This window comes from Adiantum capillus-veneris, chromosome 23 (genome assembly GCF_014529385.1).
Source record: "Adiantum capillus-veneris isolate H3 chromosome 23, ASM1452938v2, whole genome shotgun sequence".
Lineage (NCBI taxonomy): Eukaryota > Viridiplantae > Streptophyta > Polypodiopsida > Polypodiales > Pteridaceae > Adiantum > Adiantum capillus-veneris.
This window is the reverse complement of record NC_140953.1, coordinates 46339695-46363613: the sequence shown is the minus strand read 5'-3', so window position 1 is coordinate 46363613 and position 23919 is coordinate 46339695. Positions and strand designations below refer to the sequence as shown.

Genomic DNA, 23919 nt, shown 5'->3' with positions numbered 1-23919 from the left:
GCCAAAGGAGAAAAAGTCAAGTACCTCGCACAATCCTCAGAATCAACAGAATGGTAAGAACAATGGTAAGAACCACAATACCTCTTCTTCTTCTTAATCTTCCACTAGGTATGGGTAAAGACTGTAACAATCCTTGTGCTCTCCCCATCCCGTATCCGTGTGAAAACGTCTGCAAAATCTGTATCTGTGGCATACTGGTCAACCATATCCTCGAAGCTCCTATGATGTATCGCGGAAATAGCAGAACCAAAGGATTCCGAGACAAAGCATCTGCCACCACATTCTTCTGTCCCTGAACATGGACAATCTGGAAGTGAAACTGTGACAAGATGTTCGCCCACCGCATCTGCTTTTCCGAAAGCTGCTTCTGTGACAAGAAGTAGCGCAAACTCTGATGGTCTGTAAAGACAGTAAAATCCGCTCCGAGTAGGTAGTGCCGCCACTAAGTAAGAGCATGGATAACCGCCAAAAGCTCTTTCTCATATATCTGTGCTGTCATTTTTGGCCTTGAGAACAATCGGCTCTCGTAAGCAATGACATGGCCTTCTTGCATTAAGACCGCACCCACACTACGACTACAAGCATCACAATATACTTCAAATGACTTCTGCAAGTCCGGCAAAGTCAAAACTGGTCTCGTAGTCAGTTTCTCTTTCAATGTCTGAAAGGCAGTCACCTCTGTGGGTCCCCACGAGAAAGGGACTCCTTTCTGTGTCAAGATATGCAAAGGGGAAGCAACCTCTGCAAACTTTCGAATGAACCACCTATAGTACGAACACTGTCACAAACGGGAGCGCATAACAATATAAAATACATTCGGATAAATAGGATTTATCACTTATTACTGAAACCAGAGGATATAGAGAAATAAATAGAGAGAGAGAGAGAGATAGAGAGTAAGAAGATCGACACAGTACTGGGGACCAGAAGATGGGCTGGTCCCCCCCCCGTAATAGTATCTTTATTACTGAGGAGAAGTCTATACAAGCACTTGAACCGAACGTATTACCACGTTCGTTCTAGAATAAGACTTGATGGTTCCTAGAAGCCTCAGCTTCCGATTCCTAGGGCAAAACCCTATTCCAAGGAACTTCCGTTCCTTATTCCAATTCCTCGAGAATCAAGGTTCTCGCCTCTGGATCTCACCTTCCAGACTCAGGGAATGACATCCCTGCAACTCTCTTTTCCAACTCTGTTTCCAGAGTCCTCTTCCCGCAGAACAACTCTGCTTTCCCGGACACGAAGTCCTTACTTGGGAATCCCAACTTCCGGATCACAACTTGAGAGACTACCTCTCTCCGATCCGTGGATCTACTTCCCAAACTCGGGTACGAAACCCTTGGGCTGATCTGGCTCTAGTTCCTCAGAGCGCTTTTCTCCTGCAAAGGCTCATAGCTTCCTCTGCTCCTACTCCCTCACGAAGAGGAAGTACACCTGCAATCAAATACTCAAAGATCATAACATAAAAATCGTTACCTTTAAAGTCTCGACGCTCGAAACGCAACTCGATTCTCGAAAAGCAATTCCTCGGAAGAGATCTCTCCATAGAAAATCCTCTCTTCCAATCCTACACACAAAAGAGGTGTGTTCTCGGGTTCCTTCTCGTAAATCAGCCCCGTCTACGACGTTTATGGGCTGAAAACAGAGAAAAACAGCAACTTGCCACGATGGAAACACGCTTCGTAGGCACTTCTTCGCGAGGGAACTCGCGCACTGGGTCTTGGCGACATCTGGTACACTTGGGGCAGCCATGGGCATCACCGGCAACGTCTTCTTTACGGCTGAAATCTGCAGCAGCATCTCCTCCTTGCAAAGATTGGTCCTCCTCTCTGAGTGAGGGCATGTGATGCTTTTATAGCTCCTAGCCACGGGCACGAATAGCTACTCGCGTAGAGATCGCGGCCGGGTTTTTTTTTTTCATTTTTTTTTCTGTTCTGCCAGAAAAAGAGAGAGAGAAAACGCTGGCTGATCTGTTGCCTTATTTATCAGATGGCTGCCCACTTATTAAGTGGGCGGCCGGCGTATTTTAAAAATAATCTGAACCTGCCCAAAAACTCAATAAAACCTTATAAGTTAAAAACAATGCTTTCACAGCACTTCCCAGGCGTCCCTGGATGCAATCACATGCACAGTTGCAATGCAGACATAGACTTCCTCGCGGGAAAGTATCTGCTTTCCCGAAAAGCAATCCCGCTTTCTTAGAAAGCATCTGTTTTTCCTCAAAGTTTCCTCTGAACCCATCTTCATTCAAGTGCTTGCTTTTCCTTGTGCACAATTCTAACACAGTTCGGAATTTCCTCCCGACTATGGATATTCCCTTTCCGATGCACCCGTCACCCACCTTGTGACGCATCAGGAATACCCATCACCTAGTCCTTTCCTACCGAACTTACGGTACAATCTCCTTCACGATGCTCTATGTCACCCATCCTATGACGCATCAGAGATGTCCATTCCCGGATGGTCGGATACTTCTTTCCGATGCTCCCTGTCACCCATCCGATGTGACGCATCAGAAGTACCCGTTCCTGGTGGCCTTACAGATATTCCCGTTCTCAGTGTTCCCGTCATTACTTTAAATGACACACTAGGAATACTCTGTACTCGGATGTCTCCAGTGAGAAAAACCCTCTCACTTAAAATTCCAATAATTCATTTAGAATTATTTTTCTGTAAGATAAAGCCAATTTAGCAACAAACACAGTCCCAAGAAGCTGACATTCCTCAAATCGGGCCAATCACGGATAGTCTCTATCTTGGCCGGATCCATTTGCACTCCTGCAACTGACACAACGTGTCCCAAGAAGTGTATCTTTGATAGGAAAAATTCACTTTTCTTTGCATTAATCACTGACTTGTGATCTCGTAATGCCTAAAAGACATGAAGCAGATGATCTCTGTGTTCTACCTCATTCTTGGAGAAAACAATGATATCGTCAAAGAAAGTGCCAACAAATAGCCTGTGCTCTCGAAAAATCATATCCATCATCCGTTTAATGTTGCAAGAGCATTGGTTAAGCCAAAAGGCATCACCAAAAACTCAAATAACCCAAAAGTTGTCTGAAAAGTTGTCTTGTAGACGTCTCCCGGCGCGATTCTGATCTAATGATATCCACTCTTCAAATCAATCCTGCTAAAGCATGAGGATCCCTGTAATCTATCGAGTATATCATCAATCCTAGGAATCGGAAATCTGTTCTTGATGGTGATTTTGTTGAGAGCTCTATAATCGATGCACATTCTCCAAGATCCATCTTTCTTCAAAACCAACAACACTGGAGAGCAATACGGTGAAGTACTAGGCTGGACAAGACCCTTTTCCAAGAGGTCTTTCACTTCGTTCATAATCTCTTCATTCTGTGCACGAGTCACATGGTAAGGTGGCCGGTTCGGTGGTGTGCTTCCAGGTATCAGATCAATGGTATGCTCTTCAAGACGAGCAGGTGGTAACTCACCTGGTAGGCCCTCTGAGAAGCAATCGACATGAGAGTAGAAAATCTTGGCGTTCTTTATCAAGTTTAGACATATTTGTCATATCCTCATCACTCAACTCTTTCATAAAGATCGGGTAAACAAACAGACTGGATTTCATTAATTTAGAAATGGCCGAAGCCGATACAATAGGGACAGATTCGCCCTTTAGTTTAATATCAAGTACAATGGTTTTGTCCTTCTCTGTAGTCAATGTCGCTTTCCTCACCCAATAATCGACCACGGCGTTGTTCTTGTGGTACCAAGGATCCCTAAGAGAACATCACAACCTTCCAAAGGCATTATGAAAAAGTCCTAATGCCCCAAATACGCTTGACAATTCAACCGAAGTTTGCCAATGACAGGTGTAATGGCTACGTCCCTGCCGGGTGCCGCTAGAACAGCCTCCGCAAGTGGTCCCATCTGATCGGGAGTAATCTCGAGCCACGCCGCCAATTCCGATGAAATGAAGTTGGCCTTGGCTCCTCCATAAAAGAAGATCAGGGCCTCTTGGCTCGTCGGCAAAGTTCTGTACTCTCGTCCATGGTGTTGGGATCAGTACCCACACAATCTGGAACCAGTCTTGTTTTCATCTTGCCTTTTCTTACACGTTCCTCAGCTGCTCTCGAACTCTCAGGCCTTTCGTCGTCCTTGTCGCTCCGTTCTTTCTGTGCCTTTTAAGGGCACTTCCCGGAGATATGTCCAAATTCCCCGCATCCAAAGCACTTCCCTTTCTTGATAAAGCGAGCTCTCTCCTAAGGAGTAAGCTTGGGTCGTGCATCCTTCTTTTCTGGGTTGCTCTTTCTCTTTCTACTTTCATTCGCTGAAGTCTGGTCGGCTCATTGTGTCATGACCTCATCGGTGCGGTAGGTCAGACTGCTAGAGTGAATGGCAAAACCCCGTTTCGCATGACTCATCAACTCCTGAATAGAAGCTGACTTCTGTTCCAAGCAGTGATCTCAGATCTCTGTAGGTAGACCCAAGGTAAACCGCTCAATCTGTTCTCTGAACGAGATCTTCTTGAATGAAGAGGCGGGTAGAAAAGAGCTCCAGAATCTCTCGCAATAAGCATCCATTGTATCTCTCTTGGTCATCCGAAGATGGTTCCAAGCAGCTCGTATATCGCATTCATACTCTTGAGTTAGCCAAGAAGAAATAAAGGTGCAGAGTCTAGAGTACCGGCTGTACTGTGTTGAAGCAATATAAAGAAATACAGAAAGGGGCGTCAAGGTTTGGGGCCAATACTCTTTGGAGTGGAATTCCGCCACTCCGTGTCGCGTGTCGTCTCTTTCTCTCAATTCAGTTGTTATTGAAGTGCTAAAAGTCTGTTCAGTCTGTTCTTTTCTATTGGCACGTGGTGCCCGTCTTGTGAGTGGTAAAGTGTTGCTCAAGAATGGATGCATACAACCGTGCCAATGTGTGTCCAACCATAATAGTGCAGTAGTTTCCAAGCTCTGTAGGATCACCTACCTTGAAGATAGGCACAATAGTAGACAACCTCCAAGTCTCAGGTAACCCCTCACACATGGCACGATTGAACAACAATGCAAGAACCTCCATCAACATATCCCTAGCATGTATAAAGTGCTCCACTACTAGACCGTCATGATCATGTGCCCTCCAGGTCCTCATCCTGTCAATGGCCCTCTGTACCATCCTGGTGGTAAAGAAGGTGCTCGTAGCTGGGCATGGCTCTGTAGGGTCTGGAAGGGGTTCCTGCCCAGGAACCGTATATAACGAGGTCGCATATTGGCCCCACACATCACGTGAAGTAATCACTAGGGGAGGGGAGTGCTCATGAAAGAGTCGCCATGCCTCTCCTGAGTCCTTACTCAAGAACATCTGATATAAGTCTCGCTCCATCTGAGCCTGGTAAGCTCGCTTCTTCCATCGCAGAAGGCGCCGAGAAGCAATCTGAGACTGTCTATGAGTGATGACTCCTAAAAGAAGAACCCTCTGAAGTTGGGCTCTCGTCTCTCTGCACTCCTCATCATACCAACTATGTTGGGACATGCTCCCAGAATGTCGTCTCCTGCCCAGCTGAGTGTGTGTGTATGCCACTGATGCAGCACCATGCAGTGTCACGCGAGAGAGAGAGAGAGAGAGAGAGAGAGAGAGAGAGAGAGAGAGAGAGAGAGAGAGAAATGAAATGAAATGAAATGTTATATTAACGTCTTCAAAAGGCCAAAATGACCTATGAGACCAATCAGTTACAAAATAGTGAATCTAATACCATGTCTGGGTACAAAAGAACTAGAAAAGAACTAGAAGTGGAACAAAATACTACTACTACTACTACAATCTAAAACTACGTGGGTGTAGCAGCTGATACAATAGGTACCCGGTAAACTGGATGTAACAGTGTGTGAAACAAAGATGGAAGAAATGGTGAGGATCCATCCTCATCTGCACTCTGGATGTCGAGAGAGTATGGCTCGAATCTTCTGTTGTAGTCTCCGTCGATGCTGTGTAGCTCCTCTCCTCAGTCGCGGTCGTCTGTATCTCTGTAGCTCCAATGCTCGGTCGATGAGAGTGCCAGTAGTGGTCGAATGAGTGTGGGACGAGCTCTGCAGTGGTGGCTGCTCCTCTGGCTGTCCCATATCTAGTGAAAAGAAATCTGTAATGTGTCTCTGGGACTGCCTCTCTCTAGCTCTCCCCAGTAAAGTGTCTCTATACCTGTGTAACTCAAGTAGATATAGTCCAAGACATCTCTGATCCTCATAACTCATGACCCTAGATAGAGGACCAAAACCCTCTCTGAATAAGCAGTGGAAACGTCCCCGTATCTCATAGAACACTGTGCAATGACATATGTAGTGCAACTCTGTCTCTGGCTCTCTCTGGCATAATCGGCATATCCTGCTGTCTGCTGGTATCCCTCTGAATCTACCGGTCTCAATCTCGAGCTGATGTGAGGATGTGCGTATCTGACCAATGGCACAACGCAAACCATGAGACATATGTGTGTCCATGTAGCTGGGTCGAATCACAAACCCATCTCCTGTGAGGTGGAGAAGATGCTCTCTATAGAAAGCCATCTTTGTGCTCAACTCCTGAGAGAGAGTTCTATTATCGTCCTCGGAGGTCAAATATGACCTATGGAACCAAATGAACATGTCACGTGGTGTGAGTGGAGGTCATAAGTGACTCAATGCTCAAAAATGGTTGAGATGAGCCGCAATAGAGAGTCCACATCATGGTTGGGAGAGGGAGGTATGTATTGAGAGCTCATGGCTGAATATACGAGGAAAAGAGAACCTAATGTGGTCAAAAGCTGAGCACTCAAGTACTCACTCTCTCGCACTTGACGAGGACATAAGGTACAGAGTCGATGAGACTCCTCACCAGTGCCCCAACGTCCTCTCTCACAGCATAGAGAATGGGAGCTAAGACGAATGGAGGCAATGGTGCGGATCGTACTCAACAGGATGGGCTCAAGAGGAGGGGGAGAGAGAGAGAGAAAGAGAGAGAGAGAGAGAGAGAGAGAGAGAGAGAGAGAGAGAGAGAGAGAGAAAATTTCCTTGACCTCATGATCCCAAGTATGCATGAAAGTAGAGATCAAATAAGCCCTACCTTTACAACTGATTTATAAAAGGTACACTGATATGCAAGAGTAAGAAAATACAAGGAATATGAATTAGGCTAGGGTTTCTTCCATGAGCTTGATGAGGCTCTTGCACCCCAAGAGGCCCATCTTTAAACTATGGCATACAATGTTTAGATGAGCTTGTAGCAATAGAGACAAAAATTGGGGATGAGGATGGGTAATATTTCCACATGATGGACTATGCCACTTGATTCAGATGCATAAGATCAACACCACAAGCAGTATAATGTTCTTGATCATATTTAATGCAAATCTAGTTAGACATGTTTTTATTGTGTTTTTCGGAGTAAACTAAGATTATACATTGATCATGTTCGCTATATGTGCTCTTAATGTGAATATTTTTTTGTAAAGTTTTCTCTTTTCTGAGGGACATCTTTGTAATTCAAGAAAGGGTAAAGCTATGTTTGAAGTGCACATGACATGACTTCATCACATATTTGAATGAAATGAGTATGTATATAGAGCACAGTGTTAGTCATGTGATCACAACTCCCCCTTCCTCCTAAGCAATGTATGTCTCTAAAAATATGTGCTCTCTCAATCCACACTGTCTCTCTCTCATGTTCTTTCTCTTTCTCTCTCTTAGAAATAATGACTCATCTCTCAAGCATATAATGATGAGTTGTGTGTGTGCGCGTGTGTGTGTGTGTGTGTTTAATTTTCCTTGCATGGCTCTATGTTAGGGGGCAAGCTACTCGATTTTTGTGTCGCTCAGGAATATTGTAGCGTGGATAATGTGTCGTGCTCTCTACAATGGGTGGTCCTCAGTGCAATGTGCGTGACAATCTCACTCAAACATACTAAAAAGAAAGGAAACAATAGACATCAACAGAGCTCACAAAGGCACAACAGCAGACCAGAACATATGACTCGACTATCTCAAAGACTGATACAGACTCTGGCGTGGCAACACACTTAGCTCCAGTCCAAGACTCACAGGTACAATGGGGGTGTCGAGGCTCGGATGTGCAAGGATGGTGAAGACGTGCTCTGTGTATAGACTCACTCTAGACGACTACGTACAAGATGCTCTGACCAAACGCTACTACTCATATATACAATCATAAAGAGCCACCAACGGCTCATAAATAACATCACCTAAGTCTATCCCCACTGTGTGGCGGTGGTGACCTGGCCACGATGTCCACTAAACCACCGTATCCCTGCCATGTGTCTCTGCCCATTGAGTCCGTCTAGTGTGAACTGACCAGACCAAAGACCAACTGTAAACTAACTGTCCTGTGAAAGTGACACTGTAGCCCACCACAAGACCGCTGCCCGCCGTCCCGGAGAGCGGAACTGAAGAACTGAAATATCGGCGATCTACTATTGGTGGTCGGATGATGGAGGAGGGGGAGGAGGAGGCTAGTAGAAAGGTGGGTAAGGAGATGGAGGCCATGTGTATGGTGAGGGGTAGTGGCCATGAGGAGGGTACATCGCATATGGAGTAGCCACCCCATGAGCAGCAGACTCAGTAGGGTGAGTAGGTGGAGCGGGTGGAAACCCAGGAAGAGACTGGGTAGGCTAAGATGGTGGAACAGGTGGTTGGAATCCAGGGAAGCTGTAGAAGTGCTGAGGGAAGGAGGTGGACTGGGAGGGGGAGGCCATAGAGGGTCCATGAAATTGTGATGAAACCAATCCTACTGGCTTAGACTCCATATTGGTAGGATTTGTTTTCTCTGCTGTTTGAGAATCCCCTAAAATGAGCTTTGGAAACATCCGTCTGTATCTGTGTTGCCACAGCAGGAACTTGTGTAGAAATCGAGGTTGTAGCTCTAGCTGTAGCTGTAGCTGTAGCTGTAACTGTCTGTGAAATGGCTACAGCTTGGTATTTGGCACATGAGGGACACACTGTATGTACCACAGGAGAGGTCCTGAACTGCTGCGGCCATATCATTTACCTCTTTTAACTGTTTTTGTTGAGTGTGGACAATATGTTTGAGGTCCACTACCTGTTGAGTTAGGATTTTTATGCAATCTTGAGCCGTAGCAACTAACATGTCCCTATCCATCGCTCGTTGAAGATGAGCGCGCAATTCCCTTTGCATACTGTCATAGACAAAGCGATGCAGACCGTTGGTACCTTGCAATGAGAGGGCTGCATCCATAATCGTCGAAATGGCTCTTCTGTCCGCATCTAAAAGTCTGTCGGCTTGAGGCGCAAAATTAGCATATATGTCATGCTGTTCAGATGTAGGCGTCCCAGAGCTAGATGCCCTAGGTACCCCTGCACTAAGAGTAGTATGTGGTGCTGCCGACACAACTGGAGGTTGAGTTTTGGTGACTGCAACACTACTCACAAGAGGTGGTGTGAAAGTTGAGGTCGCCACAGAAGTAGATATACGCATTGTTGGTGTTGCAGTATGGACGTCAAAGATTTTGACCTGTGATTCGGAGAAGGGTAGTGTTGCTAGCTGCTCAATCGAATCTTTTTGTACTTTTGCCCTCTTGCGCAAGATGCCCTTCCCTTTGGCCATTCTTGTTCTTGTTCTTTTGGATCATCTTGTAGGGTGAGAACAACTGTTGCATCTGCCTTCTGCTGCATAATTTGCACTACCCAATACATAATAGGGGCTGCATAGCAATTGAACCTTTCCACTTTCCCTTTACGCTGAGTCCGAAAACGCTTTGCCCTGTTCTGTAGCGCTTTAAACAGCAGATGGTGAAATGGATACGGCAGGCAGTGGCAGAGACAAAAAAAAAGCATCGCATATTGCTGGAGAACCTGGAGAAGATGGAACCCCTATTCTTTCCAGTGCACGCAGTAAAAAATAATACTGTAAAACTGAATACAGTTGCTGACTCTTGTGATAGTCTGTATGTGAGTCCAGCAACAGTTCTTGGCAAGCATTTGCAGTTTCTTCTGGTGAGAGATTCGAGAAGGTTTTGGTGGCGGGCAGAGGTGCCAGCACATTCAATATTCCCATAGCCTGTCCGATATCCTCCACTGTAAGTGTAGTACCATTTAGCTTTGAAAAAGTGAGCAAGAGGGAACTTAGCTTGGCACTAGAGATTGTGCAGGACAAATCGGCCTGAGCCAAATTTTGAAGACCCAAGTGCATCATTTGCTGCTGAGAGAACACATCCTTGAGTGCCGGGTTCGGCGCCTGTAAATGATATATCATTATTAAAGGTACCTTAGAGAGGGCACCAGAAGGGCGAGGCACCTGGAGAGTGGTGACCCTGCCAGTAGTGACTGATTGGGGTGAATCTTCCTCTGAAGATTCTTCTGAAAGCTGCTCTGAACTAGGAGTATAATCTGATTTACTGTCAGAGCTATCCCCAGAGGCAAAGGACTCTTCCTCCGACAGGAGATGCTTCTCTCTATTCCAAGTACGAACCATCTTGATAAATTGTGCCCGAGAATCTTCAATTGATTGATAAATGCTTACAAACCTGTATTGTTAAGTCTCACTGTAGCAAGAGCAAGGTCGAGATCAGCTGTAGAGAGAGAGGAACGCCGTAGAGAGAGCAAATGGCGATAGCCAATGATGGAAGTTGACTGAATGGAGCACCAAAGCTTCAATTTATTCACGCTATCTGCTTTTCGCTGGGAAGTGCTTTTCGCAGGAAGAAATAACGCCTTTGATTTATGCTTTAGCGTTACAATAAGCGACGAAAGCCACTGGCGAGCGAGGGCCGTTTGGAAAGAATGCGCGGCGAGGGCGATGAGGGCAAGGGGATGGGAGTTCGAGGGGCGAGGGCGATGGGCGAGGGGATAGAGTAGGACGAGAGGCGAGTGCGAGGGGATAGCAAGGGCGAGGGCGAGGGCGAGGGCGAGGGCGAGGGTGAGGGGAGGGACAAGGTCGAGGGCGAGGGGATGGGCGAGGGCGAGGAGATAGGGGTAGGGCGAGAGGCGAGGGGCAAGGGCGAGGGTGAGGGGAGGGGAGAGGTGAGGGCGAGGGGCGAGGGGCGAGGGGCTAGGGCTAAGGCTAGGGCGAGGGCGAGGGCGAGGGCGAGGGCGAGGGCGAGGGCGAGGGCGAGGGGGCAACGAGCTAGGGAAGGGCGAGAGGCGGGGGAAAAGGGTAAGGCCTAGGGCGAGAGGCGGGGGAAAAAGGGTAAGGGCTAGGGCGAGAGGCGAGTAGATAGGGGGAGGGCTAGAGGCGAGGGAGAGGGCTAGGGGAGGGGGTTGAGAGGAGAGGCAAGGGCGAGGGGTGAGGGCAGAGGGTTGAAAAAGAAGAAGAAGAGAGTTTTAATGTGTAGGAAACTATCGAAGAGACCTTAAAGATCTAGCCGAGGAGTTGAACTCAAGTAACAGAGTCTGCAGAAGGAGAGCTGTATAAGGAGAGGGTGTATGAGATAAGATGAAAAGGAATAGCAGGGATGCCAAAGATAGTGATTCCGAAGTTATTTAAGGGTTCAGGAGTCGGCGAAGCTCAACACTTGATTGTAGACCGTTTAGACCCTTGATCGGCAGCTTAAGCATGATAGGATTTAATCCTAGATCCATTAACTAAAGGCAACGGAACTCAAACTCCTTCGAGGGTGGCTAATTGTACAGCTCCGTGTGGTAGAATCTCCATCACCTTATATGGTCCTTGCCATGTTGGGACCAACTTCTTTGCTTTTTTCAGAAACTTAGCTTGATAAAGTAGCACCAGTGCTCCTTGCGTTATTTGCGGCTTTCTGAGATGGCGATCATGCCAGGCTTTACGATGAAGCTGCTCTGCTTCCAGAGCCAGAGAAGCCAAACTTCGGCTTTCATCCAAAAGGAAAAGACGAGAGACAAATGCCGACCCCAAATCCATTGGCACGCAGACTACCCACTCGTTGAGATCCTGAGTTGAATTCGAAGGGTGCTATCGCTTCCAACACGAAAGCTAATTGAAATGGGGTGTGATTGGTTGTGGCTTTGAAAGAAGTTTGATATGCCCAAAGGGTGCCATGGATAGCTTGAGCCCAAGTCGAAGGATGAAGATGACATGCTTTCCGCAGGAGTGCTATTAGAACCTTATTAGTGCTCTCTGCCTACCCGTTTGCTCTAGGGTAATAGGAACAAGATTTTCGGTGAAAAATCTTGTAGTTGGCAAGCAAGGTTGAAATTGTTTCATTCACAAAGTGACTACCCCTGTCACTGGTGATTTCCAAGGGACATCCAAACCTGCACAAAATATTTTCGTAGAGAAACTTGGCTACCGTAGTGCCAGTGCAGTCCGTTGTCGCCAGTACCTCTGCCCACTTTGTTGCATAATCTGTAGCCACCAAGAGATACTTCCGATTGCCAAGTTGGACGGAGGGAGTAATTGGACCTACAAAATCAATGCCCCATCTCTCAAAGGGCTGCCATGCCATAGAGACCTGCAAAGGACGGTTTGACTGCTTGCTTGGTTTAGGGCCACAGCGCTGACATACATCACATACTTTTACATAGGCAATTGCATCGCGAAAAATATAGGGCCACCATAAGCCACACTGGAGAATCTTCTGTGCAGTAATATGACCAGGGTAATGGCCACCAGTGGGATCACTGTGGACATCCTCCAAAATATACTCGACTTCATGAGGGGAGACACACCACCTCAGAACACCATCCTGTCTTGACTTGTATAGCTGGCCCCCAATCAGAGTGAATGGCCTAGACTTCAGCAACAGTCGTCTCTTCTGCAGTGGAGAAGCGTTCTCTGGGTACAGGCCAATAGAAAGCACATGCAAAACATCGTCGTACCATTTCGGAGTGGTATCCACCTTGAAGAGACTGCTATCGAGAAAGTCGTCAGCAAACCCTATTGCTTCTTCACCAGTGTGAACGCGAGAAAGGTGGTCGACAAGGACAGGATGTTTGCCGGGCCTGAATACCACTTCGAAATCAAACTCTTGAAATAAGAGTAGCCATCGCCATACTCTACCTACAACTTGCGGCTTGTTGAGCAGATATCGCAGGGCATGGTGATCTGTAATAATTGTGAGGTGGACTCCTAATAAGTAATGCCGAAATTTTTGCAGAGCATACACAATAGTTAAACATTCCCTTTCTCTGGTGCTATAGTTGCGCTCTGCCTTGGTGAGTAGGCGAGTCGCATAGTGAACAGGGCGATCCAAGTTGTACTCCTTACTAGGCTGAGTCAACACCGCACCCACAGCCAATTGATTGGCATCTGTATGCACATGAAAGGTAAGAGACCAGTCGGCAGCTACTAAGATAGGCGCTTTAGTGAGGCATTTTTTAAGGTATGCAAAAGCTTCAGCCTCTGCATTTGACCATTGAAAGGGAACAGTAGCACTAGTTAGGCGGGTTAGGGGTTGAGCCACCTGTGCATACATGCGTATAAACCTGCGATGATAACCTGTGTGGCCTACAGAGCTCTGCACCCCTCTTGGGTTGATGGGAGGTGGTAACTTTAAGATTGCCACGATCTTCTCTGGGTCAGGCGCTAAACCTTTAGCAAACACCACATGGCCTAGAAGTGTGCCCTCAATAACCAAAAAATGACATTTGTTAGGATTTAGCTTTAGGCGTGCCTCTCTGCACCTGAGAAAGAGAGCAGAGAGTTGAGCGAGGTGTTCCTCTAGATTTTCCACTAGGGTTGAACATTGAGCACCTAAGAAGGTCGAAAAATCGTCCATGAAGATGCGAAGATGATTCGTAAGCAGAGGACAAAAGATGAGATATACCGCCGTATTGAAAGAAGGTGGAGCATTTTTCAACCCAAAAGACATTCTAGTGTAGATAAAAATACCCCAGGGAGTCGCAAAGGCCGTTTTCAGCTGATCACCTGGATGGATGCCCAACTGATTGTATCCACTAAACCCATCCATGAAATTGTACAATACATGCCCTGCTACATCTTCGAGCATACGCTTAGTGAAAGGTGTTGGGAAACCATCTGGGATAGTAACCTTATTCAGAGCGCGGTAATCTACGCACACACGGATTTTGTTGGACTGCTTCTTAGGCGCTATCACCATGGGTGATAACCACTCAGAGTGCTCCACAGGTACAATGATCCCTGCCTCTTGCATTTTTTCTAACTCTGACTTGACCACCTCAGCATACTTCGGGTTGAGCTTGTAAGCTCGGCCTCTTACAGGTAAGAACATCTTTAAAAGAGTGTGTGAAAGAGACTACCTGATTGAGTAATGCGGGATGCTCCCATAACCAAGCTGCTAAGAGTACGTGCTGAGGGTTATCAGGATCTCCCGGGTTGACTTCTCTGACCGGGTCAGGGGGTGTAGCTGGAGAGGGTGCTTCCGAAGATGAGAGGTGAGCTGCCTCTTGGAGCTTCAAGACATCATGTACAGGTGTTTGATCGATTGGAAACTCCGCATACTCTTCTTGTAACCATCCTGGTGGAAGCTCCTCGAAGGGTAAATCTTCAGACCCAAACATAACAGAGTGCTTTTGAAGGGGGTCCGACCTGGGAGATGCTACAGGAAGGGGGAGATCTTTGGCGAGTTCATGCAGAGGAGATTTCTTCCCCCTTCGATGATATGTTATAGGTTCCCCGAGACCGAGGGCTTCCATCGGCGGGTCATTCAAAGCATGAGAATTTGGGGCTGACACACTTACTTCTTCGGCTGTTCTACTGTCTGCTGTAGGACTTTGGACATTTGTGTCCTCCTGAGGAGTTGGAAGAGAGAGTGTTACCGGCGGCACATGTGAGTTTTGAATAGAGACCACATAGCATGGCATCGATGTGGTAGCTTTCAACCACTGTAGCAAGTCCTCGTCAGACCCGTCAGGTGGGATGGGCTGCTCAGGGTCGGGGTTGGACTGTACTGACAATGAGCTGTGATGAGCCACTGGATCCATCCCTCCTTCAAGCCGAATTGGTTGCATTTGGGAGCCAGGAGTATGTATCCACATGGCGTCGTTTCCCCAATCATGAAGTGCCTTAGTATGCCGCAACCATGGTCTACCAATCAGCAAAGGAAATCCTCCCTCCACCTGAGGAAGACTGACCACCACAAAATCCAAGCTAGATGTGAAATCTTGTACCTTCAAAGGCACCTTCTCTACTATGCCCACAGGGTAGACTGTCCTCTGGTCTACCAATGTAACAGTGAATGGAGCAGGGCGGGTAGGCTGCAGACCTAAGGTTGACATGGTAAATTCGGGCATTAGATTGACTCCAGACCCACCATCCACTATGACGCCTGAGAATTGATGCCCAAGAATAGATACAGTAAGACGTGGACTTTTATAGTCGGTGAGGGGAGCAGCTAGATATGAAATCATGTAGCACTCCAAGGGCTGCACAGGTAGGTGCCCGCCACTAGGCCATGTACCAGGGTACAGAGACTGAATTATTGAAAGAGTGTCACTTCTAATGGTTGCATCTAGCCGGAGCATCTCATAAAGAGACACTTGCTGAAAGGTGTTCTTCAAGATTGCTTCCGCTGTGGGCTTAGCTCCTACAATCTGGGCCTCCTCGGAAACTTAGACCTGTTGCAAGTCAGCCACTGCTGCCAGGAAGGCTCCATCAATGTCCGAAGGCATAGAGATTGGCCTATTCTTTTCACCACTTACGGGTTCGACATTTTGATCAGGTTGCGGAAGTGATGGACAAGATGGTCTTGTTGGCAAACTTAAACCCAGGGCTGCTCTTTGGGCCCGAGTGAGCACGCCAACAGGCTATGCTGCTTGTTGTGGCCGAACTGTATGTGTAGCAGGTGTTGGCTGAGGGGTGGTGTTCACTGTGATTAGATTGATCTTCAGGAATGTAAACTCTTGTTGGTTTTGATTCGGGCCTGAAGATGAGGATGCCCTTTGTTTGGGACAATCTTTACTATAGTGGTCCTTAGACTCCGGACAATGTCTACAAGGAGGAGACCCCGTAAAGGACACTTACTTTGGTAATGCCCATATTCACCGCATCTGTAGCATAAAATTGGCCGATTAGACGGACAAAACGGGGGACGAGGTGGTCACTGCTCTTGTTGCTGCATGGAGCTGGAGGCTGAGTGTAGAAGCTTTGGGGAAGTGAGGGAGTACTAGCATGATAAAAGCTGGGGGATGCAAAGTTGTTGTGCATACCTTGCTGCATAGGGGGTGTTGTCAGTAGAGGGGGCAACGGGTTTTGATGGCCATATGATGAGACCATGTTGGATGCAGGTGTTAGCCCATGTTGGAGAGAAGGACCTAGACTTTGTTGTATTTGCCACAATCCTTTGATATAGTAACAATCCTTATCTTCGTGCCCAGATTTTTCGCAGAAGTGGCAATAAGCCCGAAGGGGACAGTCCTGTGGAGGATGTCCTGGAGAGCGACAAGAGCTACACCATACCATAGCTTTAGTCTACTGCTGAGACCAAAGCTCTTCTAGCTCTCTCTTGATTGGATCCAAAGCCTCAAGGTGCGATGGTTTCTCTTGTCTCAGAGAGATTGATTTCTCTTCTTGGAGAGCGCATTGTAGTTTTAGGGCTTCAAGTTCCTTGCGCAAGGTAGTCAATGGATCAGCAGGACTACCTTCCGAGAACACAGAGGGAGCCTCTATGTGAGGAGAGTTGTTGAACAGCTTCCTAGCCCCCTCTATCCTAGTAGCAACTGCGATGAATTCCTCCAGAGTGGCGTCGGGTCGGAGGCTCTCTCGGAGTTTTTGCTGAGAGGTTTTGGGGAGCGCCTTCTCCACCCACTTCTTAACCATGAATTCACCGAGTTGCTGGGAAAGCTTGGCAACAAGAGACTTGGTTTTAGTCATAAGCTCCGCAAAAGTCTCCTCTGGCTGGAGCACCATGTTGGCCAACTCATCCAACACTTTCTCTTGGTAGTCGCCTGGCTTGAAAGCTGCAGAGAACTGTTGTCTTAAGTCTGCCCAAGTTGCAAAATGATTCTCTGTAAATTGGTTGTACCATTTGTCCGCTAAGCCGTCCAAGGTGGATGGAAAAAGTACCAGATAAGCATCTTTTCTGTTAAGACCACGTCCCCTACAGATAGATACGAACCTCCGTGCATGGTCGTCAGCATCTTCTGAAGAGAGTCCTTTGAAGGTGGGGAACGGTTTACCTTGGCCAACACACTAGCCAACGCCTCCATGGCCCCTTGTTGAGCCTGTTGCTCAATAGCCTGCTGTAGCAGAATAGGAAAGAGCTTTGCTGGAGAAGGTGATCTGGAAGATGTGGAACTGGATGAAGGAATGGGGGATGTCGTATGTGGAGGTATGGGTGATGAGGTTAATGAACTTCTACTAGATACCACAGGTCGTCTTCTGTTATAGTGCTTCAGAGGGCTCAGTAGTGTGCTTTGACGCTTGACTGACCGCCTTGTATGTGTCATGCAATGACCACCAATCCAACCAAGCTTTGGGCAAGAAGACTCTGTGGGCTGAACAACACAGGTCTGAACCAGGACAAGTGAGGATAGTGACTAGACCATCTGGTCCAGGACCAGTGACTAGACCACCTAGCTGGCAGGACGAGGAGGACTGGACCAGGGCCAGGACTAGACCAGGACCCGGGACGAGGACGAGGACTGGTTCGACCAAGGCGAGAGAGGACCAGACCAGAAGACTATCTACACAATGCAAGCAAGTGTGCGGAGCTAGGTAACAACCAATTAGCTTCACGATTTGTATCTCAACAAGAGTGAGACTTCCTTTGAGGTCCCACCGTGATCGCCAAAATGAGAGCACCTGTAGCACGGATAATGTGTCGTGCTCTCTACAGTGGGTGGTCCTCAGTGCAATGTGCATGACAATCTCACTCAAACAGACTGAAAAGAAAGGAAATCATAGACATCAACAGAGCTCACAAAGGCACAACAGCAGATCAGAACATATGACTCGACTATCTCAAAGACTGATACAGGCTCTGTCGTGGCAGCAGACTCAACTCCAGCCCAGGACTCACAGGTACAATGAGGGTGTCGAGGCTCGGATGTGCAGGGATAGTGAAGACGTGCTCTATGTATAGACTCACTCTAGACGACTACGTACAAGATGCTCTGACCAAAAGCTACTACTCATATATACAATCATAAAGAGCCACCAACGGCTCATAAATAACATCACCTAAGTCTATCCCCACTGGGTGGCGGTGGTGACCTGGCCACGATGTCCACTAAACCACCGTATCCCTGCCACGTGTCTCTGCCCAGCGAGTCCGACTAGTGTGAACCGACCAGACCAAAGACCAACTGTAAACTAACTGTCCTGTGAAAGTGACAGTGTAGCTTGCTACAAATATTAGCTCGCCATTTGGTAAGACTCATACGTGCACACTTACACTTGCGCCTTGGAAGCTTTAGCTCGTAAAGTACTTGTTTCATTTGTACACTAGCTTAGATCTTTAATCTTACAGCATTGTTTCAGAGACAGAAAGGGTTACCTTTGCACAAGAGACAGCCATGACCATCTTGGCTCCAGCTTTTGCAATCCCACTAGCCTCAGAACGAGCCCCAACCTGTAAACAATGCCAAAGCAGAGTTTTATCATATCCACCTTGCTTAGATAAAACATAACAAAGTCTGCCAAAACACCAGTTACCAACCATAAAGCCGGTAATGTTCTGGAGAAAAACAAGAGGAATGTGTCTCTGGGCACACAATTCAATGAAATGAGCTCCCTTAAGAGCTGACTCCGTGAAAAGTATGCCATTGTTACCAAGAATCCCCACTGGCTGCCCATAAATTCTTGCAAAACCCGTGACTAAAGTCTGCAAAAGGACATTTTAATGAATGCTTAAAACTGTTGCCTCCAAAATTAATGCGCATTTCTTCTTCAGCATATAAACAAAATCACGAGCACAACATCGAGAAATACTTACTGTGCCATATAGCTTCTTGAATTCATCAAATTCACTCCCATCCACTATCCTTGAGATGATGGATCGAATATCATAAGACTGATGTTTATCTATTGGAACAATGCCACGCAACTCTTCGGCATCATAAAGCGGTTCTCTCACTCCAGCCAGATTCTGAACAAATCCAGTCCCTTTGTGGGGAAAACCAGCAAGATGCAGGTTCTTTACAATCTTGCGTCCAATTGCCAGGGCATGCATTTCATCTGTTCAACACAAACTGTTACTATACAAGCATGAAATTTGCGAGGCACAAATGCTATGCCCAATATATGAAGAAATGAACCACAAAGAATATGTAAGTGCAGATAGTTTCTCCATTATGGAACTCCATCAGATCCAAAAGTAACATGTATATACCATACATTAAAAAGGATGATTACAGAACATTCTATACACATGAAAGAAGACTGGCTATTGTAATTGGAAGAATCCGATAAACACTAGCTTCCATACATGGACGACTGGCCATTTGGGAATGCAAGAGCTGCAATGCATTGCCAACTGCTTAAAGCTATATTGCTCCACAAAAATTGTCTTTCACTGCAACCTTTGTTTATGGTCAAAAATTCTGACATAGAGCCGTCTCTGATGATGTCAAAGCCTTTAAAGGTACTCACTTTGGGACATGTAGTTTTGGTTGTCCTCCAGCTCTTATCCAAAAAGCTCTAAAAACAAGTCTAAGCTCAGGTCTAATATATGGCTTATCTAAGAGTATATCCACTTTCAACTAATGGTATCTCTCTTATTGTGTAGCTCCACATGGCTGAGTTGCCATGGCAACTGCCTCCTATGATGCTCAAATTGTAGCACTGATTATTGGCAGACAAAAGATAGACAGGTAGACACACATAGCTTCTTTTATTTCATGTGAAAATGAGTTCCCTGGAGGCGAATGTGAGATCAAAAGACAGCCAAGTTGGTTGTTATTGATTCCAGAAATCCGTTGTTGAACATTGACTTCTGTACTGTAATGATTCTCTAAATCCTCCTTCATCCTTTTGGGCTTTCCTGGTTGCTATTCTCATTGTATTAGTTGTACAAGGCAGAATATTATCCCATATTGGGCTTCAAATTGCAGGTTGCACTCAATCTTTCTTTCTCTCGTCCATTCTTTCTTTCAGTGCACATGCATGCACCTGCGCGTACATGTCCGCGTGCATGCATGCATGCTAAACCTTTACTTCTTTTGACAAAAGAGAATGATCCTTAGATTGTCAAATTTTCTGAATAGATTGACAACAATGTGTGTTGGAGGAGACATCACCATTATTCAATCTAGGAATGAAAATACCATTAAGCTATAAACAGAAGATAAGTTGAGAGGCATCCATTTCGTGCGTGTGCGCACGCGTGGGTGTGGGTGTGTGGGTGTGTGCGTGTATACGCTCGTGCGTGCTATCAAACAAGATTTACAAAAAAAGTGCACAGCGAGAGAGAGAGAGAGAGAGAGAGAGAGAGAGAGAGAGAGAGAGAGAGAGAGAGAGAGAGACCATGTGCAAAATGATCGGAGACACCAGACTCCTTGCAATGCAGGGATGCACCACCAAGCTCCTCCGCAGTGACTTCCTCTCCAGTAGCAGCCTACCACAAGCGATGCTCCTCAGAACGTACCTAATATAGCAATACCAAATCTCACGATACAGTCTACTAACCTAAGGAACTACTTAACAATATAGCACAATGTATGAGTACTTTTCCAGCGATACTGTGCAGAGGTAGAGACAAACCTTCACAAGCGGAGGTCCTGCAAGAAAAATGGTTCCATTGCCCGTCACGATGACACTCTCATCAGCCATGGCAGGGACATAAGCTCCACCAGCTGTACAAGATCCCAACACCAAGGCTATCTGTGGAATCCCAGCTTCAGACATGCGTGCCTGGTTGTAGAAGATTCGTCCAAAGTGATCCCTATCAGGAAACACGTTTGCTTGTCTAGGAAGGTTAGCACCACCACTGTCCACTAGGTATATACATGGGAGGTTACACTGAGCAGCTATCTCTTGTGCCCTCAAGTGTTTCTTAACTGTGATGGGATAATATGTGCCACCCTTTACAGTGGCATCATTGGCCACAAGCATGCAAAGCTTCCCATGAATTGAACCTACTCCTGTTACAATGCCTCCAGATGGTAATGGCTCGTCATAGAGCTGGTGACCTGCAAGCTTTTCAATATCCATACAAAAACACGTGTAAGAAACTCACATTTCATCCTCACTTTTAACAGTTTCTTTGGCGAGTCTTCAATGGCTTTCTCTCCTAACCTGTCAATGATGCAGTCAACTGACCTGTCCAGAGTACAAGATTTCCACTTTCGACATTAAAATACCTGAGAAAGTTCCAAAAATGGTGAGGAAGGATCCAAGAGGTGGCTGATGCGATCTCGAGGTAACAACTTCTTCCGGGCTTTATGTCTTTCAACTGCTTTGTTGCCACCCCCCTCAAGCACCTGAAATGAGAACTTGTTAGTAATTAGCAAGAACACAACAGCCTACAATTACAAGATAACATCATTCTCAAGAGCCAAACTATACACATTTGAAGCAAGGACCACAAAGTCCTAGAAACGGATGAGCCCTCAATGGCTATTGTATGAACAAGCTTAGAGACCTTATTGGAAACCGTGATGGGTTTTAAGGTTAGCGCTTCTAGGATTAGCTCCATGAGACGAGTGATCACTGTTTCCTCGCCAATCCAGGTAACCCACCCCCTAGAAAGAACCAAATCAAGACTCTCTCTTTGCTACGCTGTGGGGACTCTTCTACTCCCTACCCACCTAGGCATGCTATACTATCAATGTTTTTTGAAACGCATTTCACACCTGTTCAAAACTTCGAAACGCTTCAAAACGTTTCTTCTGTATAACACCCGTTTCTTATGCTAATCTAAAGCCTGTAAAACTGAGCTACATCTAGTAGTTAGTGCCACAGTGGGAGAAGTATGATGTTGGCACACCCAAGTTGGTAACTTAACTTCTTCTAGTCCTTACCTAGGGTTTAACGGAATAAGAATCTCCGTATTGAATGGAGCTATAGCCATTAGAGTCATTATATCTTCCAGCCATTCATTTCTACAGAGAAAAGGCAAGCATTTGGTAAGCATCTGGTAGATCATCATCTATCCCTTTTGGTTCCTCGCCCGTCGTAAACCCGAGAAAGGTGATTGGCTCTGATACATGCGGTACCCTTCTTTACCACCACAGCAAAGACAAATTCCAACGATATTTTGAGCCATCTCACTATTCTTCCAGTATTACATGGTTTATTCAGAAAATAGAGGAGGGCTTGGAGGCCTACAATGAATGTAAACTTGTTGGCTAACAACCAACGCCGAAATTTCTTTACCACATATATCATCCCCAATCCTTCTCCAAGTGATGTGTGAAAATTTAAGTGACATAGTACTATTTCCCTTTTACAGAGAATGATTACAATAAGAGTGCTCTCCTAGGGCTATAGCTCTCAACTCTTTTACAGAGACTGATTACAATAAGAGTGCTCTCCCAAGATCGTAGCTCTCAACAGGCAAAGAGAATTATGGGCTCTTTTTCATACGAAAAGAGAAACCAGGTCCCCACTTTATAATTGAAGAGACTTGTTTTTTGTTATTGTCTTTGCTGTGCTTGAGCTTAATGGAACTCCCATAGAGCAACACCACGTTGATGCTGACAAGATAGACATCAACAAGTACAAAGCAATTCCTGACTTTCCTCAAGAGGAAAGACACATATATGCTATACTTATGAGGAGATGACAACTCCATCTTACAAGAAACACTCGCATGCATTGGATAGTAGCAATGTTGCAAGTACGAAAGAGGATAAAGCTCCATTTGAGGAGTCTAATGCAGATGAGAGTCAAGATGCAAAGTTCAAGGATGCTACAAAGAGGAGGACGATTAGGATGATGAGGCTTGAGCTTTGAGAATTGGCCTTCGTTTTGCGTATGGACTTTGGTTTTATTTATTTGCATCAAGAATCAAAACTCAAGATTCAAGTTTATTGACTATAGTTTATGTGTTGTCTGTGTCAAGCATTCGATTGCTCATTGGATGAGCATTTTGTTCATCTATGGATAAGACTCTTATGATTGCTAGTTTCCTACGTATGTTTGCAATCGTCTGGGCAACACTACATACTACACCCCCATCTTGTTATTAGATGGAGCTAGCCAGTCCTTCACATATGATGGTTGCATTCCCCTATGCATATAGTTAAATATATCCATTAGAGTTAAGAGCTCCATCCCCCTTGTCCCTCATACACGTGTGTAGACACCACCATGTCAAACTAATCTATTTTCAAGCAGGTTTATTCGTCATGTGCACATCTAACCCTATGCGCATGTGGACAATGTAACTCTTACTTCTAGGGTTTAGGACAGCCTAGGAAGTGTTATGGCACCCTTGTGACCCTATACGCAGACATGCATGTCCAAGAAGCACTTCAATGTAGTTTCACCTCTCATTGCACATGATCATCACCAGTGTCTGCTAGGCGTAGGCACTGGGGAGTGTTCCCACATACAAAGCACCTCTTATTAATGATGCTTTTATTATTAATAGTGACCAATCCATTTAGAAGTCATGAGGTATTTATTAGGCACTGCTTGGGCCAGCCTTGCCCTGCCTATGTAAGCTACCCCTTGGACTCCATTTGGATGATCAGAAGTCACAAGCACCTAGCATTTTCAGCCTACAGTACCAATTTAGCCTTGCAGTACCAAATCAACATTGCAACAGAATTCAGCACCAGCGTTTTCAGATCTCAGCCCCAGATCCATAGCACTTTTGCATCACCAGATGAGCCTCGCAGATTTTAGCCCATATCATCATCAGCACCCTCGAAATCGGCATTAGCAGATCAGCCCCAAGCCTCGTCAAGTTGCACATCTAGAAATGATTTCCTAGTGTTTTGCACTTTCAGCCCTTAGCCTTTCAGATGCAAGCATCTACCGCAAGATCCCATCAGTATCTCAACATCTAGATCCATTGTATCAGCATTTGTGCAATCTAAAGCAAATACCTCTCTAGCAATAGAGAGGGGGCTTGGGACCCATCTGCTGTTAGTCTTCTCTCTCTCCCTCACAAAACCTTCACTCACA

General features: G+C 46.1%; 1 protein-coding gene across 1 annotated transcript in view; it reads right to left on the bottom strand.

Moving 5' to 3' along the window:
* Window positions 1-23919, bottom strand: part of MCCB (3-methylcrotonyl-CoA carboxylase) — a 70697-nt gene that overhangs the window by 3960 nt on the left and 42818 nt on the right. The window contains exons 2-7 of the mRNA XM_086496412.1: window positions 21147-21266; window positions 20548-20982; window positions 20311-20401; window positions 18782-19023; window positions 18506-18670; window positions 18344-18418 (exon numbers count right to left, since the gene is read on the bottom strand). Of these exons, the coding sequence (XP_086352538.1) occupies window positions 18344-18418; window positions 18506-18670; window positions 18782-19023; window positions 20311-20401; window positions 20548-20982; window positions 21147-21266 (1128 nt within the window). The remainder of the gene's footprint in view (window positions 1-18343; window positions 18419-18505; window positions 18671-18781; window positions 19024-20310; window positions 20402-20547; window positions 20983-21146; window positions 21267-23919) is intronic.